We start from the raw sequence: 25873 nt of genomic DNA on the forward strand, positions 1-25873 counted from the left end.
GGGCTGCATCGTGCCTGAGGCCCAGGATAGCCAACAGCTCTGTACTTGGATTCGAGGCTGTTCCTTTTGCTCTGACTGTTCTCTGCTGACACTACCTGGAAAGGCACAGGTGTGTGTCTGACCTACATTCCAAGGTGCTGAGAGCCAGCCTTGGATCAGCCAGGATTTGGTCTGAGTAACTGTACCTTGGCTCACCAGACCCTTCCTGGGGCATGGGGTTGGGAGACCAGGAGAACCCTGGGTGGAGTGGGTCAGAGTCCTCGTTTCCCACCGCTTTCTGATGTTTTGGGAAATCTATGCCCAGATAATGTTCCATGCAGGAAGCAGCTCTTTCCTGTTGATGGGCCGAATCAGTGGCTCCCTCCTGGGACAGCACAGGAAGGAGGAGATGGGCTACTTTCCCATGGGGAAGCCAAGGCAGGACCCTTCACACTCCTGCATCTGTCCTCATGCAGCACAGGCATGGGGAAATGCTGACCCTGGACAGAGGGGTTGGCATATGGGCAGGAGTTCATCTAACTTCTTCTAGAACATCCTGAATGAGTGGCTGCCACTCTAGGCCTTGCAGACCCCAATGACAGGGAGGTCATCACCTCCATAGGCTGCCCATTGGACCAGGTGGTGGCTGGGAAGTCCTTTATGCTGAGTTGACCTCTGGGTCTCTGTGGCTGTAGCCCTTGGTCAGCATGAGGACTGTCCAGAGCCTGTGCTAGGTGGACACGGAGCATCATGGGTGGTTTGCTGAGTGCCCTTCCCATCTTTGATCTCATGGACAGGGGGATCCACAGAAGGGGGCTCCACATGTCCTGTTAGATGGGGCGAAGGAGGCAACTTCCGAGAGATGAAGAGGCAGGGACTGGGGCTCACAGGTGTGACTCCCACTTGGCCACCACCTGGCACATGAGGGCAGGCTGACTTGATTAGGAGGTGGCTTGCCCCTGGCCTCAGAGAGACCCTCCTCTTGGGCTCTTAGGGTATCCTGGATGATGAAGGCTTTGCAGGTCCAAGCGGCCGTGATCCAGGCACCCTTTGACCCTGGAGAAGCATGGCTTGGTGTGTCCTCTGGGCAGAACTGGGTAGTGCTTGGAGGTCCAGGGGAGCTGGGCTGAGACCCTGGATCCTGGGAGCTCATGGCCTCAAAGGCAGCAAGTCATGGTCAAATGGGACTGGACCCAAACCACCCTACCCGTCTTCCTGGTCTCAGGTCAGGTCAGGTGTGAGGGGGGATGGCGAGAGCCTGGCTTTCACTCCCTCTGCTTTTGCAGGTACTATGAGAGTTTCACCAACTGCACCGAGATGGAGGCCAACATCGTGGGCTGCTACTGGCCCAACCCCCTGGCCCAAGGCTTCATCACCGGCATCCACAGGCAGTTCTTCTCCAACTGCACCATGGACAAGGTTCACTTGGAGGACCCCCCAGACGAGGTTCTTATCCCGCTGATCATTATACCCGTCGTTCTGACTGTCGCCATGGCTGGCCTGGTGGTGTGGCGCAGCAAGCGCACCGACACGCTGCTGTGAGGGTCTGGGTGAGATGGAGTGGGTCACACCTGGCAAGCTGGAAGAAAGTTCCCTGGGGATGGGAGAACGGATGGGTGCTGCCAATCTCCAGCTACCGTGGCCACACCCGACCTGGTCATGGGCAGACCCCTCCCTTCCTGGGCTGACCTGCTCCCTCGAGGCCATCCTGCTCCCTGGCTGAGGCTCAGGCTATCCACCCAAGCTCTTTGCTCATTCTAGGGCCAATGGAGGAAAGTGTGATAAGGCCAGAGCTTGTGTGCTGGGCACAGAAATCACCTGCTGTGTCCTGTGCGCTGCAGGCTGGGCTGGAGCCTCTGCCCGGAGGTTTCTATGCCATTTCTTAGCACAGAATCCAGCCTAGTCTTAGCTGCAGTCTAGGTCCTGCTTAGACTAGAACTCCTGGCTTGACCCCATCTCTGGTTCCTGCCTTGGCTCCTGCCCCAGCCCTGGCCTCTGCCTACATCCAGACAGAAAGACAGGCAGGGGCTCTTGGAAGACGTTCCATGCTGTGGAAGACGTTCCGTGCTGTGAACTCCGAGCCCTCCTAGTGGGAAGACAGCTGGAAAGGCTGGGAGGAGAAGGGAGGGGCTGGGGGGTTCCCAGGAGCCACGCGTGGCTTGCAGAGTCCATTCCATCATGATGCTGTGCCCACTATGGGCTGTGTCCGTGACCAGAGGCTGGAATGGGGGTGTGTCAGAGCCCCTCACCAGGGCTTGCTGTGCGGTTGGGGCCTGGGCCTCCTTCCTACAGGGGCTCCTCTGTGGGTGAGGGGCCCTCTGGAATGGCATACCATGAGCTTGTGGCCTCTATCTGCTACCATCTGCATTTTATCTGAGTAAAGTGTACCTTCTGGAATTTCCTGTTTTATTTCATGTTATTCGGAGAGATGGTGCGTCTCTTGAGTCTGATGAGTCCCCTGTACATATTGTACAGATAAGGAACAACTGAGGGTCCGGAATCCCAAAATGTCAGTGCTTGGGGGCTCAGAGGGTGTTACAATAGGAGAGGGGCCTGTCAGGAGGAGAAATTTGCCTAGCTATTGGCAGCCCCCAGGGTACTTCCCACCCCTGACCCATCGGTTTGAGGATGATGGGGAAGATTTCTCTCTTCTGTTTTCTCTTTGCAACTGCTTTGGGCTTGCTAGGACCCCTACCTGGGTTTTCTGGGGACTGAGAGGCCCTGACCAGGTCTGGCTGGGGGCAGATGCTGGTCCTGGGGGTCCCTAGAGCGGGTGGAGGGGCTTTATCCCCAGGCCTCTGGCCAGGCTCTTGTCCAGGTTCCAGTTCTGTGGACTTGCATCTTTTGCAAGTGGGCTGTTGGATCCAGCATCTTCTTGCTGGATCTCTGTGAGTGGAGACAGATACGACCCTGGTAGTTCCTCTGCCCTTAGAGGCCCAGCTCCCCTTCGATGCCCAGGCAGGCAGGTTCTGGCACTGGGGACCTGCATGGTGGATGCCACTGGACCGGAGGTCTGGGTGGGTGGCCCGAGCCTGACCCCGCTGGGGACACAGTGTAGGGGACAGAATCTGAGTCTACTCCATGTTCTTGGGGCAGCCTCGGCCAGGCATGAATGGTTGGGATCCCCACCACCCAAGCCTTGGCCAGCTATCTCTGAGATGGGACACCATCTGCCCAACGCGGTGACTGTGTGGAGCCTGGGAGGTCAGTGTGCCACAAGTGTCAGGCCATCTGGCCTGCAGTGATGCCTCTGTGTTCAGTGGATCCTGGGGTCTGGGCTGCTATGGTAGAGGTGCAGCCCTGCCCCTTGGCTCGCATTAGGCACCTCCTGGTTGTGCATCCTTGAAGAAAAGCTTGAAATGTGCTGATGGAACTACCCCCAGAGGGGACTGGGACGCCTGCAGCTACCTCCTGGGTGCCCTGGAACCCAAGTCCTGGAAGCTGCTCTGAGTAGGGAGTGAGCCTGGAGTCACACTCTGGCCTCCTCCCAAGCTCTTGGGCACTGTCTTCTGATCTGCTACCTCCTCCCTAGGGACAGGGGTCCTGGGGGGCCTGGTGAGATTTCTGTGAGGGTTTGGATTCCTGGGGATGGGGTGAGGGTCCAATGAGGGGTGTCCTAGAGGCTGGGAGGACCCAGGGCAGGGCCCTCAAACACTGTTTCCAGGCTAGGTAAAGCGTCAGGCCCTAATTCAGCCAGATGCTGCTCTTGCGGAATGCAATCTGGAGACAGCTTGTGTTTTTCTGCTATGCAAACTCCAAACTTGGCAGGAGTTTCGAGCTCCCTCACCAGGGACAGGGCAAGTGGGTGCAGCTACGCTTCTGTGTGGGCAGATCGAGGAGCTGGATAGGGAGCCAGGAGGCCGGTCCACATAACCCTGCAGAGGCTCACAAGGCAGGAAGGGACATCAACATTCACTCAGCCTTGATCAGGTGAAAGAGAAATAATTATTCAGGGAGTAAGAGGGTATCTATTCATGTTTCCTATCTGAACCTTCTTTCAATTTTTACTTCTCCATGTGTTTTCTCCAGGGCACCAAGCATCTAGGGTGCCAGGCCCTCAAAGGGAAAGTGCTTGTGTGGGTGTATGTGTGTATGTGTGTGAGCATGTGTGTGAGGGTGTATGTGTGTTAGTGTGTACATGTGAGTGTGCATTGGAGGCAGGGATAGCGTGTGTATTCTAGGAGCTTCCTTATCTAAAAATCTCTTACATTTCATCAGTTTACACAATCATTATTAATGCCCCATTTTGCAGATGTGGAAATTGAGGCTCAGAAATGTAAGGGGACTTGCTGACGAGTGGTCTTTTCTGTTTTCCCGGGCTGCTGACCTTCTGACTCCAGCCCTGAGAGGTGACAACTGCCTTGAGGAGCCCCTCTGGACCCCGGACCTGCATGGGTTTCCTCTGGCCAGAGCAGGTCCCTTCCTGACTGTGGCAAGTTTTGGGCATGCAGAAGGCTGCCGGGGTCCTCTAACAGGGTGACTGGCCCAAGCGCTCAGTCCGGTGCAGCCTCAGTACTTGGGTCATCATGGTGGTTGTGGTGGAGTGCAGCCACAGCCCTGCGTCATGGGGGTCGAGGACTCATCCCCGAGTCTTTTCTCTGGGCAAACCCAGCTGTGGCCCACCCACTTCACCCCTTGGACACACCCAGAAGACCCCACCTGCTTCACCCCTTGAAGAAGGAATCAACCCTTAGCCCTGAAAGGCTCCCTATGGCTCAGCTTCAGGCCTGGACTGGCTGTCAAAGGTGATTAGAATTCATGTGGGAATGACCGCTCATAGGAAGCAGACGCCATGAGTATGCGTGTATATATAAGTGTGTGTGAAAGTGTATATTTGTGTGTATATGTATGAGCATATGTTCATGAGTGTGCATGTGTGTACATGTGAGTGCATATTCCTGAGTGTGTGTGTGACTGTGTGTACAAAGTGTTGGCACCTACGGCCAGATGATGGCTGAGCCCTGTGTGGGTTGTAAACATTTGCCACAGTCTATACCCTTTGTCATGTGAAAACATTACCACTTGTAAGTGAGGAGAGTGAATGCCAGCAACTCATGGGGACTGCTGTGGCTGGGGTGTGTCTTTAATCATTTCAGTCTGCCAAGGTTTTTGCACCACTGTGTTGAGAGCTGTGGGGATCACAGAGACATACAGGGCACAGCCTGACCCCCAAGGGTTCCCTGACTTGTTGGAGAGGCAGCTATGCAAGGCCCAAATGCAGTGTGCACAGTGAGTGAGGCGGATGAGAGGTAGGTTCCTCCGGGGACTTTGAGGAATGTTGATGGTTGATGGAGAGGGTTTTTAAGCGGGATCTTTAAGGGTGAGTAGGAGTTTTCCACTGCATGAGAAGAGTGTCATGAGCAAAATCCCAGCGATGTGCAAGAACATGGCTGTGTGGGTCAGGTGGGACTGAAAGTGTGAGCAGGGCCCAATTTGGGGAGGCAAGAGGGGATGGTTTGGGGATGAAGGTGTCTGCAAATGCACATTATTTAAGTCATTGATGGCTTCTCTCATGGGGCCTCTGTGTAACTTGCTCCCTCTAGCCCATTCAGATTCCAGAACCACTCTGCACTGGGTGCCATGCAAGGCTCTGGGAGACAGTGGGAAGGGAGCCGCTGTTTCTGCCCTGCAGGAAAGGGAGGGACTGTCCATATCAAAACACAACACGGAACAAGGCAGCTGCTGTTTGTACAGTGGCCTTAGCAGAGGCACTTCTGTGGGTTGCAAAGGGTCGTCAATGGAAGTGTGAATTCTTTTTGGCCACCTCACCCCTGACTACTCAGCAAACAAAACCTAGGAGTACACAGGGTTTGTACTGAGGGCAGCTATTAGAGGGTAGCCGCCTTTATCCTTGGCAGAGGATATCCTGCGGGGGTCTATGGGACCTGCCACTGAGGTCACTGTGGTGGCAGCTGTTGACCTTATTCACTGGAGGCTGAGCCTATGGGAGCATCTTGTTAAGGAGCAGGTGACCTTTATTCCCTGCAATTGCCCCATGTGTGGTCTGCAAGCCAGTTCTCATCATTGAGGAGTGGAGTTGCCAGGGTCTGCAGAAGTCATGTTGCCAAAAGGGGAGATCTCTAGAACACAGACCTGCATCTCCATCAGGCCCTGGCAATTACTCATGGCACCTGGGGCAGTCCAGACAACGTGGAGGCTGAGCAGCTGCATCGTGAACGGGGTCCTTGAGGACTCTGACTTCCATCTGAAGAGTGGTTGTGCGGAATTGAGAAGGAAATCTCCTGACCCTGTCTGGCAGGTTTCTGAAGGCCTGAGTACAACGTGCTCTAAAACAGGCTTCAAGTCCACGCTGAGACTCAGCCCTGAGGACGTGGCCAGTGATGCTCACTTAGGGCCCTCCTGTCCTTACTCACTGGGGGAGGCATTTGTTGATGAAATCGATTTTGACTTTTTCAACTGATGGGATTTTGTGCACTTTTAAGACCCCAGTGGGTTGGAAAGGCTTTAAGAGCCCATGGAATTTCTTCTCATATATATAAAAGTAAAAAAGTAGAATATAAAACAATGTAGAGGAACTGCTTCCGAAATGACATGAGAACTTCATGGACCAAACAACCATAACTAGTGCAAATCATAAAAAAATCCCAGACAACTGTTTAAAGTCTCTGGAAATTGTCTTAAGGCTACACAGCAAATGAAACATTTACTAAAGAAAATGTGTCAAATCTGGATAAGAACAGGAGCATCTGTAGCACTGGAGCTATGACTGGTTCACCTGCCCTTCCCCGCCCCCATCCCAGAGTCCCAGAAGACAGACTCCCTCTCTCCAGCTCCCAATCAAGGCATCTTGACATGATGCCCCTGGGAGGGGCAGGTTGCCAGCACTGCTCACCCCCACCGCAGCTCTGCGCTGCAGAGACCGAGCTCCAGGCAGGAGTGAGGAATTGGCTTCCAACAGGTCCTTGAGAAGGCGAGGCACTCCTTGTCTACAGCCTCATCCCTGCCTGCTGAGAGCCATGCGCTGGGCAGCTCCTGGCCCTCTTGATGCCCACTAGCACAGCAGACCGTGAGTGCCAGCACACACTCAAATCCCCCACCTCCGTGAGACTACTGGATAAGGTTCCAGGAAGTGTGAGAGTTCATGGGCGAGAGGAGTGGGCCGGAGGGTGGGGGCTTGGATTTTCCTGAGGGGTGCTGAGGAGTGAAGTGGGCTGGCCAGAGGCTGCTGGCCCAGGCCGTTTTACAGAAAGCAATGGGAAATATGGGAAGGGTGTGTTAGGGGTGCAGGTTGCATGATGGGAGCGGCACATGGCAGAAGCGAGGGATCTTGAGGGGTCTTGGGCAGGAGGACCAGCCCCGCCTCACCCCATGGGTGGGGACAGTGGCGGGGATCTGGGGGCATCCTCTTCAACTCCAGCTTCCTGTTGATAGGTCTGTCAGGGGATGGAGGGCCCCTCCCCAGCACAGGCATCTCTGTTTCCTTCAGGCCCTGGGCCAACCTCCGCCTCTCTTGGTGGTTTCTGCTCTATTGGCCATCGAGGCGGCATCACCCTTCTTCACTGAGTGGGAGAATGTTCCGTCCTGACTCCCCGCTGCGAGGGCTGTGAGCTCTGTGTCCATCTCTGTTCACACAGAGAAGCTGGCTGGCATTCCAAGGTACTGTCTTAACCCTGATGGCCCCTTCTCTGCAAGCCCCTACAGACCTCCCCTCAGTGTCCCTGCTTGGACTGGCCTGCGTCACAGGCATTGTGTCCAGGTGGCCTGTGATGCATGTGTCAGCTTTGGTTACACGCCTGGCACATGCTGAGACAGCGATGGAGCAGCCACCCTGGAGGGTGCACAAGACCTGGTACCAGGGAGCAGAAGTGGGGGCCGAATATGTAGAGCCTGCTTTGGGGTAACTGAAGGGAAGAAGGAAAGCAGGACCGCAGGAGCGTGGGGCCTGCATTGTTACCCACCAGAAAACCACCTGATGTTCAGGAGGCCCACTCCTGGCCATGGTTACCAAGGAAGCAAGGTCGAGGAGAGAGCTGGTTGAAAATAACTTCCTGGCGGGCGCGGTGGCTCATGCCTGTAATCCCAGCACTTTGGGAGGCCGAGGCAGGCAGATCATGAGGTCAGGAGATCGAGACTATCCTGACTAACACAGTAAAACACCGTCTCTATTAAAAATAGAAAAAATTAGCCAGGCATGGTGGTGGGCGTCTTGTAGTCCCAGCTACTCGGGAGACTGAGGCAGGAGAATTGCTTGAACCTGGGAGGTGGAGGTTGCAGTCAGCCAAGATCATGCTACTGCACTCCAGCTTGGGCAACAGAGCAAGACTCCTCAAAAAAAACCAAAACCAAAACCAAACCAAAAACAACCTTCCTGTCCTTTTTTTCTTTCATAATCTTTTTTTTTTTTTTTAATCAAATTCAGTTAAAATTGGATTCAGTCAACTTGAAATATTGTTGAAATGAATCCGGCAAACGGAGGGTGATTGGTCAGCGCCGGATGGCGAGAGCAGGCCACTGGGAGGAAGAAGCCTCCTGAAGGTGCAGACCTTAGTCAAGGAGCTGTCCAGGAAAGTGGAGGAGATGACCTGAAAAGGCCAGTCTTGGCACCTCTGAACTACTGGTACCAAGCACATCGCTGGCCACATGTGGACCCCACCAGCCTGCGCCTCCTGAAGGGAGCCTGCCTTAGGCCACCAGCCATTTGCAGGACTGGGAGGCCACGCACTGGGCTGGCCTCAACACTGGGGCCTGGCTCCTTTCCTGACTTGCTGAGGAGCTGCAGGAAATCCCCTCACACCCCTATCCCATCTCAGTTTCCTGTCAGTTGTGCAGTGGATCTTCGAGGGGGCTTCAGTGCATCCTGGGACCCCACCCTTCTTGTCCTTCCCTGAGACACCCTCATTCTGTCTGGAATCCTCTATGGTTGCTTTTCCATAAACTACACTCACTGGCAGAGTGATCCCTGAGCTTTGGGGCTCCGGGTATTATCAACACGGTAATGAACCGGCAGGCCGGTCGTGGACACCTGGGGGGCGATCATGCTTGTCCACAGTTAGGTTTTCTAATGTATTTCTCTGTCCCTGGCTGTGACAGCCTGTGGAACTCAGAACGGAAGACAGGAAGGAGCCTGGACCCTTTGTTCCCACCTTGACTGGAGGCATCTATTTTCCTCTTGCATGCCAACGTCATTGTATACCTTGCTTCTGGAGCTGCTGACCCTGTGTGGCCCAGAACCTTCCTTTGGGTCTCCTCAGTGAATCAAACATGTCCCTATTCCAGTACATTTCTATTAAAATCTGCCGAGCCCCATGAAGAACCAGGCACTGCTAGGAGCCTCCCGTAGGTTTGTAAACTTACATGCACTCAAGCCGCTTGCCCCCAGGCACTGTGTTGGATTCAGCGTATGGCCACTCATCCTCACTCAACCCTCCTGCTCTACCCACCTACGCCTTCCATGGGTTTGCCTAAAATTAAACATCAGTAAATGTTGAATGGATCCAACTGGAGAGAAAGATGTTCCTTTGCCTTAAGCATCTATGCTCCATATGTTTTGTTTCCAAGCAGTTTCATTCAGAAGGATGTGAAAGGGACTCTGTTCCACAGCTGCACTGGTTCATGGTGGCGGAATAATCACAAGATAAAACAATCTATCATTGCTTTTCCAGCAAAGTCAGGCACTGTGCTCACAATACGCTGCATTCATGGAAGCCTCTTTGTTATAGGGATTTACTTTGCTCTAGGGGCACTCTTTTAATTTTATGGTTGGAGGATTGAGTTCTCAATTAAGGGATCAGCAACAAATAGGTATTAGGTTGATCAATTAGCTATCTGGGAAGTACGGATGTTCTTTCAGTTACCTAGCACCAATTAAACAAGTGCCTGGCCTTGTGAGGGGGAGAGGCTCATAAAGACACCCTCTTTTCTCTCAAGGGCTGTCTGTCTTGGAGCTTTGGAGATGAGATTTGTACACGGACCACTCCCTGCAGAGCAGAATGAGGCCAGATCCTCGGAGAGGTAGGTGGAGAGAGAGCATCCTTGGAGGATTAGGCTAGGCTCAGCTCCGTGCCCTCGAGGAGCTCACAAGGGAAGTGGCATTGAAGCCAGGTCTTAGCTGATAGGTAGGACTGGAGGATGCAGAGAAGCAGCTGCATATAGCATCATAGCTTCAAAGGATTCAGAGCAGGATTGTTGGAGACAGGAGGAGAAATTGACCAGTTCATAACCACCATGGGAGATTTGCAACAGATCTCTTTCAGGAATCAAAAGATCAAGGAATTAAGTAAACACACACTAAAAAGTAGGTATATACAAGTTTTGAATAATAAGCTTCATATAATATATATCTAATATTTATCATCTATCTCTCCATTTGTCTGTCAATACACCCCAAAGGGAAATATTCATTCTTTTTGAATATCCATGAGAAACTGACAAAAGTTAAAATGATGCTGGCCACATTCTTGGACTAATAGGCAAAATAAAAAAATCTTTTTGTTACTGAAACACCAGGGGTTTGGTCTAGGTCCTGCCACTTGCCTACACAGAAAGCCCATTACTGAGACAATGGAGTATTGCCAAGGAAGAAGGCTTTACCTGGGTGCTGCAGCTGATGAGAATGAGAGAGCAGTCTCTAATCTGTCTCCTCAACTGGCTAAAATTCGGGGTTTATAGAGCAGGGAAGAAATGTGACTATGCGTGGGAAAATAGGAATTAGGGAGGGTTAAGGAAGAGGAGTTGGTCAACAGGAAGCAGGTGGTCAGTTAGGCAATTATATTAGTCCATTTCCATCCTGCTATAAAGGACCGTCAGAGACTGGGTAATTTATAAAGGAAAGAGGTTGAATTGACTCACAGTTTAATGTGAGACATGACTGGGGAGGCCTCAGGAAACTTAACAATCATGGTGGAAGGTGAAGAGGAACCAAGGTATGTTCTTTACCAGGTGGGAAGGAGAAGTGCTGAGCGAACGGGGAAGAGCCCCTTATAAAACCATCAGATCTGGTGAGAACTCACTGTCACGAGAACAGTATGGGGGAAACCGCCCCCATGATTCAAGTACCTCGACTTGGTCTCTCCCTTGACACGTGGGGAGTATGGGGATTATCAAGATTACAATTCAAGATGAGATTTGGGTGGGGACACGAAGCCTAACCATATCAACAATCATGATGTGTGAGGGGTCTGGTGTCTCATTGTCCAGATGCAGTGATCTGCTGAGTTTCAGGTCCTTGATACTATCTGGGAAGCCTGATGGTTGGTTTTCTGAGAAAGAAACTCAGGAAAGACAAATGTACATTTCTCAAATTTTTAAGACTGGGACAGTCAATTTCTATTTTAATTCAAAAAACCAAAAGCATCGGTTCTATGGGATGATTGGACTGGTTTCATTTTCACTTGGAAATTTAGAAAAGCCTTCTATATAATCTTGGATTCAAGAAGAAATAAAAATGGAAGCCACAAACTGTTTACAAATTAATAATAAGAAAAGCACCAGCCTTATATCAAAATACATGAGATATGTTTATACACACAAAATGGGGATTAGTATGTGAAGTATCTAGCACCCAGCAAGACCACAACAAGGGCACTGACCAGTCAATGGGGAGATAGTTGTTTAAAAGCATGTGGCTCTCTCTCATTCTTCTCCTGCTCCAGCCATGTAAGATGTGCTTGCTTCCCCTTCGCCTTTTGCCATAATTGAAAGTTTCCTGTGGCTTCCCCAGAAGCAGAAGCCGCTTTGCTTTCCTATACAGCCTGCAGAACCATGAGCCCATTAAACTTCTTTTCTTTGTAAATTACCCAGTCTCTACAGCAGTGCGAGAACAGACTAATACAGGAGGGGTGTGTTGAAAGGGTCTTGGTTTGATTATAAATTAATTTATTTTTTGGTGAATCTTTTGGCAGTCTCTATGGAAAAAGAGAGGCATTCTGTTTAAACCAGCAGCCCTAGAGAAATATACCAGTGTAAGAAACATATATGAGGATGTTCCCTTCAGCATTGTTGCTGTAGCAACAGATTGGAAACTATCCCAATGTTCAGCTAAGGTGGCTGGGCCTTTCTGAGAAGCTCAAGTGTGAGCCGCGGCCTGAACGGGAAAGATCTGGGCAACACTTCTCAAAGTCGGGGGTCTGTGGACCAGCAGCATTGCTGGAGAGCTTGTTAGAAACACAGATTCTTGGCTCCACCTGGACCACTGGACCATAAACTCTGGGGCAGGGCCAGCACTTGCCATTTTAACAGTGCTCCAGGGGGTTCTGAGGCTCAGGTTTGGGTACCAGTGGTCCACAGCAGTGAGGTTCTTGGTCCTGGTTACATGTTAGAGTCACCTGCAGAGCATGTAAAAGTTCCAGTCTGGGGCCCTATCCCCAAAGACCAACTACATCAAAATCTCGGTGTGTGGTGCCCTAGTGTGAGCAGGTGACTTTAGTAGGACTAAGACTGAGGACCCTTGGACCCTCAGGCCCTCAGGGCCTCAGACCAGGCTCCATGACTGCAGGTGTCAAGCTCAGCTGGGTGTTCAGGTTCCGCCTGGCTGGTGCCCACTTTTCTGGTCTGGGGCAGAGCCACCCAGAAGTTGGTATTTTTTTTTACAAGCTCCCCAGGTGATTCTAAAGTTTGAGAACTACTACTGCAGACTTACAGTTCTCACCCTGGACTGAGTGTCCCCAAAAGGAGGGTGAGGGTTGAGCCTTTGAAGGAGGAATGGGTGAGGGGTGGGTGAGTATGGGATGGGGTGAGCAAGATTATTTTCTAGTGTGGGAAGAAGCATTTGCAAGTTTCAGCCTCTGTGATTTGCACTTTAGAAGACCACTGTGACCCCTGTGGAGAATGCAGGATGCAATGCAGGGCAAGGAGGTTGGGGGGGATCTCAGGGAGTCCAGGGGAGACCCCAGCAGGTATGCTGGTGTCACAGTAGGGGGTGCAGAGGGGTGGGTTGATGGTGGAGGAGGGAGGGATGAAGGTTATCTCCTGGGCCTCGCTGTTTTCTGAGATGGTGAAGACCGGACAGGAAGTCTTCCAGTCCGGAAAGTACTCCAGCCACAGGATGTGATGACATTGGGCAGTGAGGGAAGCCAGCAGAGCAGGTGGACAGCTGAGTCTGGACCTCAGCGTGCTTTGGGCTGGATGTGGACATTTAAAGCCATGGAAGCCATGGGCTTTAAAGGGTCCAGAGCTCACTTGGGGCCGAGGCCTGAGGCTGGGAAGAGGAGCTGCAGCTAGTGGGACAGGAGGGGCTGAGGCCCTTGTTCTTGAGTGGAGGCCGAAGTGGGTGAATGCGGGGGCTTGGCTTAGAGGGAGGGGGCAGAAGAGCTGCACAGTTTCTGAGAGATCCTTTCTCCCTCGAGGATGTCAGTCGGCTGTCATTTTGAATGGAATGCTTGGCTGCAGCCCGCTGGACTTGTGTGTGCACAATGGACTGGCAGCTTCCTCTTAGGGTTGACTGCTCCAGTGAAAAGGCAGGGTGACCCACAGTGAGCTCAGTGGGTGCTATGACTTCTGGTCTGGGTGGACAGTCTATGGAGTGTGAGATACCTTCCCTCTGCCAGGACCTGCAGAATTAGAGAGCACCTGCTGGATGCCTTTGCAGAGTCTGTGCTGCAGATGAGGACATGGCCCCTGAGTGGGAGGGATATGACTCACCCTACTTCTAACTTTGCAACAATAAAAATGATGAGAGGAGGACACGACAGAGATGACGTTAACAGCTCCAGACTCCACATTGAGGCATCCATAGTTTGGACAGTTATCTGTACCTTTAAATTTAATAGTGGGTCCTCAGACTCCACAGTGCTATTTAGGGTAACATAATTGATTGATTGTTCTAGGATTAATTAAAAATAAAACTATCTCCAATGCGGTAGTTTCAGACCATTTTTTGAATCATAATAAAAGTAGTCAGGGCTTCTAGTTTTGAAGCCTCCAGAACCCATGTGTGCGTTTGTAAGGGTCTTGAGAATTTTATAACAATGTTGAAGAATGTTTCATTGTGTTGCAGCTTTTCAGAAATGATTTTTGTCTGGGACAAAACTTGGTTTAGGAATAATGTTCCAGCAAGTCTTATTCAGCAGTAGTCATGGATCTAAGATACCATTTATTGTAAAAATTATTCAAGTACAAAAGGGACAAAAAGATGGTCTGAGGTTAGTTCTCTTAAATCATAAAGATGTCATCTTCTTGGCCCCTGGGTAAGGATGACCTAGCAGGGTTTACTGCTATCTCTGATGCTCAGGTAACATTGAATTTGATGGGAGAATGCAGTGTTTCTGGGAGTTTTGTCTGTAAAGATGTTCTGCTGGAATTAAGCTCCTTGATAAACAGCTCCAAATGGTGAACCGGGGCCTGAAGGTCAGATCATGGCTGGAAGGTCAAGGTAGTAGTTTATCATCACCAGCCCTCAGCTGTATTACCTAAGGATGTGAGGAGGGCTTTTCCTAAAAAGCCACTACCTCTTCATTGTTATTTATCTACCTGTCTACGATTTGCAAATGGCTCACATCCAGTAGGGGAAACAGTGATGTCCACCCATAACTGAACTGTGCTATGGTAGCAACTAGGTGGAGGGGTGAGCAGGGCTGTATGACACAAGAGGACTTGCTCAGACTGCTCTTTTCATTTGTGGGTTTCCATGTGGGTGGGACTGAGTCAGTTTCAATCACTGTGTTGGGTGATGTTTACTGGGTGCCCACGTTGTGCTGGTTCTGAGAGGACGTCTCAGTTATGGTCATCATGGTTATTGAGGAGCTGCTTTCTATGCAGGTTCCCTTCCTCTGAAGAGTTGGGCTTGTGTCCAGCTGGACCTGTGCCCAGGTGTACATCCTGTGATGTACATCCCTGTGAACTAGGTGCACAGTGAGGTCCTAAGGTGCATTCCTGTTCCTCTTGACATTGTAAATTCGTGGATACAGCTTCCAAGAAAAGGACCAATAGCAGGAGGGACCACACATCCTGGCTTGTAAAAAAACAAAAGCAACAGCAACAAAACAAAAAACTACAATCAACCTAAAATATAAAAAGAGAATGGAGGCCAGGTGTGTGACTCATTCCTGTAATCCCAGCAGTTTGGGAGGCCGAGGCAGGTGGATCACCTGAGGTCAGGAGTTCAAGACCAGCCTGACCAACATGGTGAGAACCCGTCCCTACTAAAAATACAAAATTAACTGGGTGTGGTGGTGCATGCCTGTAATCCCACCTACTCGAGAGGCTGAGGCAGGAGAATCGCATGAGCCCAGAGGGTGGAAGTTGCAGTGAGCTGAGATTATGCCATTGCACTCCAGCCTGGGCAACAAGAGCAAAACTGCATCACAGACAAACAAACAAACAAACAAAAAGAGAAAAAAAATGGAAACGGGGAAGGCTGTGGAGGGCTGGATGACCATGGCAGGGGCTTGGCTTTGGTCTGAGTGGAGCTTAGTACATTCTTCAAAGCAAGTAACTACAGAACAAAACCACTAAATAAACTGAAGCCAGCACCACCAATGACAAGAGTGTTCCATGAAATCAGAATGAGGAGTCCAGTTCTGAGGTGTTATTGAACTGAACTGAGTCTGTTCACCCAGTGCAGTGAGGCCAAACATTCACATCAAGGTTTGCAGTGGGAGAAAGAAGAGTATTTGTTTGCATGGTGCCCAGCAAAGAGAATCAGGCAGCTCATGTTTAAGACCTCACTTCCCCCATAGCTTGCAAACAGGACTTTTTATTTTTTATTATTTGTTTATTATTATACTTTAAGCTCTAGGGTACATGTGCACAACGTGCAGGTTTGTTACACAGATATACATGTACCATGTTGGTTTGCTGCACCCATTAACTCGTCATTTACATTAGGTATATCTCCTAATGTTATCCCTCCCCCTACCCCTCACCCCACGACAAGCCCTGGTGTGTGATGTTCCCCACCCTTCAAACAGGGGTTTTTAAAGGCAGGGATAACTTTCAGGAAATCAGAAGTTACAGACAAAATTGTAAATCAATACATGGAGCTTATACATTGGTTTGGCCTACAAAAGCAGTGCGTTAGTCTATTGCTGCATTGCTATAAAAAAAAATGGAGTCTGGGTAATTTATAAAGAAAAGAGGTTTTTATTGGCTCACAGTTCTGCAGGCTGTACAAGAAGCATGGTGCCAGCATCAGCTTCTAGTGAGGGCCTCAGGAAGCTTCAATCATGGCAGAAGGCAAAGGGTGAGCCAGAGCATCACATGGCGAGAGCGGGAGCAAGAGAGGCGGAGGAGCCAGGCTTCTTTAAACAACTAGCTCTTGGGTGAACTCACAGAGGGAACTCACTCATTACCAAGGGGAGGGCACCAGGCCATTCATGGGGGATCCACCCTCCTCACCCAGACACCTCCCACCAGGCCCCACCTCCAACACTGGAGGTTGTGTTTCGACGTGAGATTTGGAGGGAACACACATCCAAACTGTATCAGGTAGGATATCTTGAAGAGGGGGCTTATAGGTCACAGATAGATTCAAAGATTTTTCTGATTTGCCATTGGTTAAGCAAGAGAAGATTTGTTTAAGAATCTGGGATCAGCAGAAGAAAATGTCAGCTCTGGCTTGTGGATGTGACTTTCTCCAGGTCCCTCAGGAAGAAATTTAGACAAAGAACAGTTGGGCACTGTGGCTCATGCCTGTAATCCCAGCACTTTGGGAGGCTGAGGCAGGCGGATCACTTGAGGACAGGAGCTCAAGACCAGCCTGGCCAACATGGTGAAACCTCATCTCCATTAAAAATATAAAAATTAACCAGGTGTGGTGGCGTGCACCTGTAGTCCCAGCTACTTGGGAGGCTGAAGCAGGAGAATTGCTTTAACCTAGGAGGTGGAAGTTGCAGTGAACTGAGTTTGCACTGCTGCCCTCCAGACTGGGTGACAAAGTGAGATATGCTGCCTCCAAAAAAACCAAAACAAAGAACAGAAGCCAGAATTCAGTCCCCAGTTCCCCTTTATCTTAAGTCTTTGTGCTGGTGAACCCATTTGGTGGGGGTCCGAGTTACTGAAAAACAATTCAGGACATATATTAAGATGTTATTTTTAGTTTCTGTAGGGAACCAAACTTCCCGTGATTCTGGCTTCCTTGGCTATTGTTTTAGGCCACAATTATCTTCTTGCTTATCACGTTGCTTATTTACTGCTTGGGGTTAGCTAGGTGTCTGGAACTTCCCTTGAAGAAACTCAAGATTTTCCTTTATTTCCATCCTTAATGGGCCCAGAGGCCCCTAAGAGGGGTCCCTGCTCCATCTCAATTGCTTGTCTTTTTGCAACCCTTTGTGGTACAGACATAAAGTGCTGATGTATTTGTTTTAGCTAAATGGAAATATGTTTTCTATTTTATAAGTAATATACATTCATTGGAGAAAGTTATGAAAAACCAGGAAAATAGAAAGCAGAAAATAAAAATCATCTCCAACTCTACACCCAGGCATGACACTGTGTATATAAACATTCTCTTTCCTCTCTCATTATCTATCTATCTACCTATCCATTTATCTATCTATCTACCTACTACTGCACACTTTCCCAGGATTTTTTAGAATTAGAGAGTTGCAGTGTACTATGATGACAATATTTCTGATGATTATTATTTATAGATGTTGGGGGCTAAATTTGAATTCTGTGAGAAAATAGAAGACATCTAAGTGTTTGGTTGTTTCTGAACTCAGAATGCAATGGCTTCCTGGGGTGAAATGGGATCACAGAATGCCAACGTGCTTATCCAGGCTGTATTGTATAGCCAGTGACCAGTGACCACCTGCTATCGCCAGTTCCCAAACCCTGTCCACTCTTCTTTGAGAATGCTCTGGACTCTGCCCTCCCCTGAGTGCCCCGTGGTGGCCTTGTCTGGCACTTGTGCTCTGCCCCTGCATCACCCCAGCAGCCTCTCCCACCTGTTCTCACATGCTCTGCTGTTGCTTCATATGCCATAGAGACTTTCCCATTGCCCAGCTCCTGGCTTCCTGGGGGTGAAGTGCAAAGCCTTCTCCAGGTCTCGTGGTCCTCCTCCCTCACTTTGTCCAGCTGAGTGGTGTGCCCAGAACACACCCCAGGAGATGTGCTGACCCCATGACCTGGAGCCCCAGCGACACCTTTGTTGTTTTTGTCAATTTCAAAACAAAACAATCAATCAAAAGCTCACTCCAAGATAATGCAATAATAGTTGCCTAAAAATACAACAGAATGAGGCAATGTGGCTCTACCTTAGCAACATACAACTGAGACAATGGATATATCAAGGACTCCACCAAGAACACCAGGGACGTGGATGAGACCTATGGGACGGGTGTTCCCTTAATGTGCCAGGGGGTGATGAGAGTATGCGTGTGAAAATGGGGAGCACGTGCCAGACCAACATTCTAAACCTTCCAGTGATGTGGAACATTCTGTCAGTCACCTGGCTGATTTATGTCCTGGGGGACTAGCAACAGGTTTCACCATCTCTTCCACCTATAGAAATCATTGTAACTTGTGCCACTGAGACCAGCCTCAAATGAAAACTGTGGACGTGGGATTGTGAAAGGTTTGCTCTGGGCAGAGCTGCTCCCAAAAGTGGACCCCAGGGCCAGGAGCACCCTGAGGTCTGGATCTAAGCTCCTGAAGGCCTCTGAGGTGCACAGCCCTGTACGGCTTGCTTTGCAGGACTACGGTGTCACCAGCTGGTAATGCAGGCCCCAAGAGCACAGGGTGATCCAGGTAACTCCACAGTGAAGTGCTCACCTACTCAAGATTCATGAGATTCACTTCATTTCTCTTAATCTGGGCTGGCCAGAGGTGGAAGGAAGAGGGTGGGGGTCTAGCCCTGGGAATGGAGACCAAGCAGGCTGAAAATAATCCACTGTCTAAAGCTGGTGGTAGCTTTGCTGCTGCCTTTACACAAGGGTGTTTGGGTGTTATGGGCCAAATTGTATCCCCACCAAATTCATATGATGAAGTTCTACCTCCCAGGACCTCAGAATATGACTATATTTGGTGATTAAGGTAAAATGAAGTCATTAGGGTGTGTCCTTATAAGAAGATGAGATGAGGACACAGACACACACACAGGGAAGACCATATGAGATCACAGGGAGAAGACATTGTCTACAAGCCAAGGAGAGAGATCGCAGGAGAACCCAGCCCTGCCGACACCTTGATCTTTGACTTCCAGCCTCCAGCCCCATGAGGAAGTAAATGTCTGTGGTATTTGTTACAGCAACCCTAGGGGGCTGATCCAGTGGGCTGTTTAGGCAGAGAAGGGTCCCCCTCCTACTTCCACCACCACCACCAGGTTCTGGTCCCCCTCATGGCCAACTTGTAGGGTACCTTGGCACAAGTCACTGTGCCTCTCTGATTTTACTTCTTCAGCAATACAGCCAGATAGATGTGCTGTACACGAGAAGTGCGTTCCATTCTGGAATCCCGAACTCTTAGAGGGAGTGTTCCCTGCCCCTCATGGCCCATAACTGGTGGTGAAATATAAGGAACCATACACTAAATAGATAAAGATCAACAGCAGAAGCTTTGCGAAGGATGGTGCTCATAACATTTTTCCTCCTTTTTTTTTTTTTTGAGACAGAGTCTTGCTCTGTCACTCAGGCTGGAGTGTAGTGACGTGATCTCGGCTCACTGAAACCTCTGCCTGCTGGGTAGAATCAAGTGATTCTACGAGCTCAGCCTCCCTAGTAGCTGGGACTACAGGCATGTGCCACCACGCCCAGTTAAGTTTTTGTATTTTTTAGTAGAGATGGGGTTTAGCTATGTTGGTCAGGCTGATCTCAACCTCCTGGCCTCAGGTGATCTGCCCACCTCGGCCTCCTGAAGTGCTGGAATTACAGGCATGAGCCACCATGCCTAGCCACATTTTTTTTCTTTAAAGAAAGAGTAAATGACTAAAACACCAATAATAATTGAAGAACTCCATGGACAGAGATAAATTCTTTTTGAGACCTAAGCACCTGCTGTAGGAGTTAGGAACCAAGGTTAGAAAGGGGTGGAGGACTCCACTAATCCCAGTTGTTACCTGACTCTAATCAGCCTCAGGTGAAGCCAGCAGCAGGACCCTCCAGAAGGAGCTCAGGAGTCAGGGACAAAGATGCCAAGCAGCTGGGGATATTCCAAACTCACTATTTCTCTTTTTTCTCTTTTTCTTGCTCCTTGTCTGAAAATGAATTCTTCAATTCATGGGACACATTTGGAGGACACCAGAAAGTGGGGTTGGGAAGACAGCTTTCCATTCCTGTGAACCGGTTCCTGGCATGGAGGAAGTGAGGTGGCTCAGGAGAGGGGAGCAGGCTGAGTGCCTGGGCCTGCAGGGAGGGAGAAAGAGGGGTATGTGTGAGGTCTGGGGATGGGAAAGGGATCTTGGCAGCCTTTTTAACCAGAAACTAAAGGGTTTCCTGACAATAAAGGTACTAGAATAGGAACTTGGAACCCTGGCTTCCTGGAACCAACGATAGCAAATCCTGAGTGTCGGCTGCATTCTGGGAACCCTCCTCAAGTGTCCTAGAGCCTGTAATCTTTCCACGACTCTCTGAGGCAGATTCTATTTTTTACTGCTATTTTGCAGACGACGAAACTGAGGCTTCACTTGGTTAGGTAGCATCCCCAAGGCCACACAGCTGGTTAGTAGTAGAGAACAGATTAATCCCTGGTTTTATCGGATCCCTAATGCCTAGGCTTTTAACCACCCCTGAATTGATTTGGGCATGAGAGAATCACATATGCCTCTGGACAGACAAAGTGAGAGCTCAGCCTCCCTTCCACTGGGCATCCACTGAGTTCTGAGAGGCTCTGCCTCTCCAGCCTGCATGGGACCACGCAGTAATATGCTCCACCATCAGCTGGGCGGTGGGAGGGGGGGTCGTCTTTGAATTGCTGGAGCATTCTTGGAGCATAAGCTTGTCCACTTCCTCTGATATCGTCCTAGATGTTAAGCAGGGAGACACAGGAGAATTGTCCTGTCCAGTGTCCCCACCCTCATGATCACTTATTAGTAGGAAAACTGAGACACAGAGTATTGAGACTCATTTAAGGCTACACAGGGAGCAGCAGCGGAGCTAGGGCCCATCCCGGACTCCATTTCCCATGACTCTGTATGTGATGCTCAAGTCTTTGCTTATGATGTCCCCCAACCACCCCATTTTAAAGACCCACTGGCTAGGTGCTTGGGCATTAATCTATCTGCAGGTTTCTTGGCATGAGGAGGGGGACTGTCCTCACCATGTGTGACTGTCTGGCACTGCCTGCATCCTATCGCTGGCTGCAAGACATAAGCTTGATCAGCTGTCTGGGACATGGCTCCCTGATTGACCAGCGATCTTAAACTGACTGTAGTTCCAGATCTATCCACTTGTAGCAGAGAGATGCAATATTTATGAAGAATTGCTGGAAGGCAACATCTATGCCTCTCGATATCCAAAGATCTATCTTCATTACACCAGACCAACAAGACTCTCTGGTATTATTAATGGCATCTCTGGGGCTGATTTGTGTTTTGATATGAAGACATTTGCTTCTTTTTAGGGGTATATAAGAAACAGCCCTTGTTTACTTATTGCTATGTCTCTAGTAAGGATAAATACATTGATTTTGATAATCACTCAACACCCTCTATCTAAGGACCTGTAATCCCAGCACTTTGGGAGACTGAGGCAGGCAGATCACCTGAGGTCAGGACTTTGAGACCAGCCTGCCAGCCTGGCTAGCGTGGTGAAACCCCATCTCTACTAAAAACACAAAAATTAGCTGGTCATGGTGGTGCACCTGTAGTCCCAGCTACTTGTGAGGCTGAAGCAGGAGAATCTCTTGAACCTGGGAGGTGGAGGTTGCTGTGAGCTGAGATTGCGCCACTGTACTCCATCCTGGGAGACAGAGTGAGACTCCATCTCAAAAAAAAAAAAAAAAAAAAAAGGAAGTAATAGTAGATCTGAATGGCGCTGTAGCTATTAAAGAAATCGAATTAATAAAAAGCTTTCCTAGAAAGAAAACTCCAGAGCCAGATGGCTTCACTGGTAAATTCTGTCAAACATTTAAGAAAAGAAAAAAAAAAACACTATTATTTAACTAATAAAGCAGAAGAGAAAATAATGTTTTTGTATCTTCTTCTTCTTATTATTATTATTTTGGATGCCTCGGCATCCCAAAGTGCTGGGATTACAGGCATGAGCCACTGTGGCCCACCCAGGAATGTTTTTTTTTTTTTTTTAATTCACTTTATGGGTCCATCATAACTTTGATACCAAAACCTGACAAGGAAATTATAAGAAAAGAAAATTATAGACCAATATTTTTTGTGAACATAGGTGTGAATGTCTTTAACAAAATATCAACAAATTGAATCTAGCAATATATGAGAAGCATAATACCCCTTAACCAAGTGGGTTTGATCCCAGGAATGAAAAGTTGGTTTTAAGTTAAAAGTCAATAAATGTCAATCACCACATTCAGAGAATAAAGGTAAGATTTCAGATAGATGTGGACAACTAAACTCAACATTCATTTATGACAGACTCTCAGCAAAGTAGAAGCAGAAGGGAACGTCTTTATGGTGAACAGTAAAGGGAGTCGTCTCTGTTGGGTTCTAGGGTAGGAGCCCTCGGTGTGAACCAGTCTGTGGGAACTGGTAGACAGCTGATTACTCGCAGGCCCATTCCCATGGTAGAGCTCTCCAGGATTGGGCAGCCACTCAGGGACCCTGGCTGTGGCCATGGCCCCACCTATTCTCTGGACTTGGCTTTGCATTCTCCAATCAGCTTGAGTTGGGAAGCACTGGCTTCCACCTAGACTTTCCCCTAGGATGGGCTGCACTGGCCTGAGGTGTGGCATGCCGGCCATTTGGCAGCCCCATTTGTCACTGTGGATAAACCCACTGGCCCTGGTTCAGGCATCCGTCTCTGTGGGCTGGTCAAGTGTCTGCACCAGCTGACTGGGGGCACTAGTGATGTCAATGAACATTCTACAAACCCACCCACTCACAAGTTGAGTCTTTACAGGTAGAAAAAATCTGTTTTTTTTTAGGGACTTCCCGCCCCCTCCCCACATACCACAGACAAAAATATTCTGGGAGGTTTTCAGAGAGCATCCCACCTGATTGTAACTCAGATCCCACTTCCTAACTCATCTCCTGCTCTGAGATCTGCATCTTGTATGTATCCTTCACCTGCAACTGATGCTGGCTTCCTAAAACTCAAGTCTCAGAATGTCACAACCCCTGTGTAGAGGTTCCCTCCAGCTCCTCAATGGCCTACAAAGAGAAGTCCATACCCTGAGCATGGTCCAGAGTCTTCCATGACCTGCCCTGCCTTCCTCTCCACACTGCCCTGGCCAACTTCAGCCTTATGACCCTTCTTACCTCACACACTTGGGGGCTCTGTCAGGCCCAGTCTCCACACATGGTATCTATTCCTCTCTCTTGTTTTAACTCCTCAAAGGGTCCCCCTCAAAGTGTCCCCTGTGCCCTCCATGGAGACCCCTCCTTCCTCTCAGGGGTCTCAGCTCCATCTCAACACATTCTGTCGGCCCTTGTAAGGACCTGTTGATAACATCTGTCATTCCTACTGATGGTCATAGCGGCCAGTGGTGAGCTCCTGGCATGCTGCACAAACTTTAACTCCCTAAATCCTCACAGAACTTTAGAAGGTAGGTTTCTACTCTTACCTCCATTTCTATGAAGAGGCTGCCATTTGCCCAAGGCCATTCAACTCTTAAGGGACAAAGGCAGAGCCTGTTAAAGGGTGAGCTTCTGGAGAGATTAATTTCTGTATTTCCAGCAACGAGTATAATACACAAAGTAGGTGCTCAGTAAACGTTTGTGGGTAGAAAGCTGGATGAGTTTTCTGTTTGGGATCCCTTCTCCCGACCCTGTGAGATAGTGTCACAACCTGATGGGTCCTTCTTGCCTGCTGTCCTGAAAAAACCAATGAGAACAGCAGGGGTTGCAGCAAAGAAAGAGTTTAATAATTGCAGGGCCAGCCAAGTGAGGAGAATGGGAGAAACTTCTCAAACCTGCCTCTCTGAGAATTCAGAGGCTAGGGTTTTTTAAGGGTACTTTGGCAGGCAGAGGGCTGGAGAACTGAGACAATTGATTGGCTGGGGATGAAATCACAGGGGCAGCTAAAACTGTCTTTGGGCAACTGAGTCAGTTCCCAGGAGGGAAGGTGGTCTCTGGACCAGGAGGTATCTCTTTGTCTACCAAAATGCTAAATCTGAAAACTATCTCAAAGAGCAATTTTTTTTTTTTTTTGAGACGGATTCTTGCTCTGTCCCCCAGGTTGGAGTGCAGTGGGGCAGTCTTGGCTCACTGCAACTTCTGCCTCCTGGGTTTAAGTGATTCTCCTGCTTCAGCCTCCTTAGTAGCTGGGATTACAGGCTTGTGCCACCACGCCCGGCTAATTTTTTGTATTTTTAGTAGAGATGGGGTTTCACTATGTTGGCCAGGCTGGTCTCGACCTCCTGACCTCCAGTGCTCCACCTGTCTTGGCCTCCTAAAGTGCTGGGATTACAAGTGTGAGCCACAGCACCAGGCCTAAGAGTTTAGGTTTCGCAATAGTGATGTTCTCTATAGAAGTACCTGAAGAAGTTAGAAATCTTGCAACCCTTGGTTGCCTGACTCTGGGGCAGGAAGCAATCTGTAGAAAAACAAACTAGGCAATGGCAGGTCATTGCTAATGATGCCTATGCTTTAGCAAAGTTCAAGCCCCTACCATATTTCTAATCTTGTCTTACGAATGCAGCTTCAGTCTCTAAACAAGGAGGGGGATCAGTTTCCCTTGCCTCAAAGTTTAACTATAAACTAAATTCTTCTCAAGTTATCTTGGCCTCTGCATGAGAAGAAGCAAAACAAACAAAAAAACAAACAAACCAGTTTAGCCTGTGAGGTCAGAAGCAAGATGGAGTCAGTCGTGTTAGATTTCTCTCTTTACTTATAATTCTGCAAAGGTGGTTTCAATAGGCAAGACTCTGTCCACTTTAGGCCCAGGCAGATTTGAACTTTGCTCCTGGTGCCCTATCTTCCAGGGCAGGACTCTTTCTCTAGAACACATGGCCTCTTTTCTCATCTCATTTAAGTCTAGGTTAGCTTTTCCCAACCATGGGTTGGAGTGCAGTGGCACAATCACTGCTCACTGTAGCTTTGACCTCCTGGCTTAGGTGATCCTCCCACCTCACCCTCTGGAGTAGCTGGGACTACAGGTGCATGCCACCATGTCCAGCTAATTTTTATATTTTTAATAGAGATGGAGTTTCACCATGTTGGCCAGGCCTCTTCTCAAACTCCTGGGTTTAACCAATCCACCAGCCTTGGCCTCCCAAAATGCTGGGATTACAGGTGGGAGCCACTGTGCCTGGCCTGGTATTCAGTTTAGAGCAGAATATTCATCTCCATCACCAGTTCAAGGGTGAGTATCTGTGTGGTCACTGTGCCTGCTCTTGTTACTGAGTGGAAGCCTGGATTTGTGACCCTCTTCAGGGACCTTCTTTCTCTCAGGAGGGCAGTGGGCAGCTCTCAGTCTCCCTGGCTCATTGGGGACATGCTGCCTTTCATCCTGTGAGCTCTGGTTGGAACCCTTGAGTTGTCTGAGAGGTAAGATGGGCTGGGCCCCACCTAAAAAGACAACCTGCTGCTTCCTCAAGGCCAATGAACCCCAAATTGTCGGAGCTGGAAGGACATTTTTTGATTACTGGTAGATTCAACCCTACCTCTATGCATGCTATCGATGGGGAGGTGGACACTGGGGCTAAGGGAAGGCCAGGGACTTACTAACGCCACATCTTTAAATCTGTTATGATTTTTTAAGAAGTCCCTGTTTGGGATGGGAAAGGCATGGTCTAAATAGCTCTCAAAGAAAAGCCATTTTAGGACATTTTTGCACTTTGGGACATTGGCTTGTGGTGGGTCAGGGGAGCGGGGAGTGTGGTGTCCAGTCTCTGCTGGGTGATTTCTTAGATGTTGATGTCAGGGAGGTGC

General features: G+C 49.4%; 1 protein-coding gene across 3 annotated transcripts in view; it reads left to right on the forward strand.

Moving 5' to 3' along the window:
- Positions 1-4335, forward strand: part of RAMP3 (receptor (G protein-coupled) activity modifying protein 3) — a 28174-nt gene extending 23839 nt beyond the window's left edge. The window contains exons 3-4 of one of the 3 annotated variants that reach the window (XM_011946792.1): positions 1266-1529; positions 4232-4335. In XM_011946792.1, the coding sequence (XP_011802182.1) occupies positions 1266-1521 (256 nt within the window). In that variant the 3' untranslated portion in view covers positions 1522-1529; positions 4232-4335. Of the gene's footprint in view, positions 1-1265; positions 2377-4231 lie in introns of those variants that run through there. The other 2 variants (XM_011946789.1, XM_011946791.1) reach the window with 2 other exon arrangements.
- The last annotated feature ends 21538 nt before the right edge of the window (positions 4336-25873 follow it).

Source organism: Colobus angolensis, unplaced genomic scaffold (assembly GCF_000951035.1).
Source record: "Colobus angolensis palliatus isolate OR3802 unplaced genomic scaffold, Cang.pa_1.0 Scaffold253, whole genome shotgun sequence".
NCBI lineage: Eukaryota > Metazoa > Chordata > Mammalia > Primates > Cercopithecidae > Colobus > Colobus angolensis.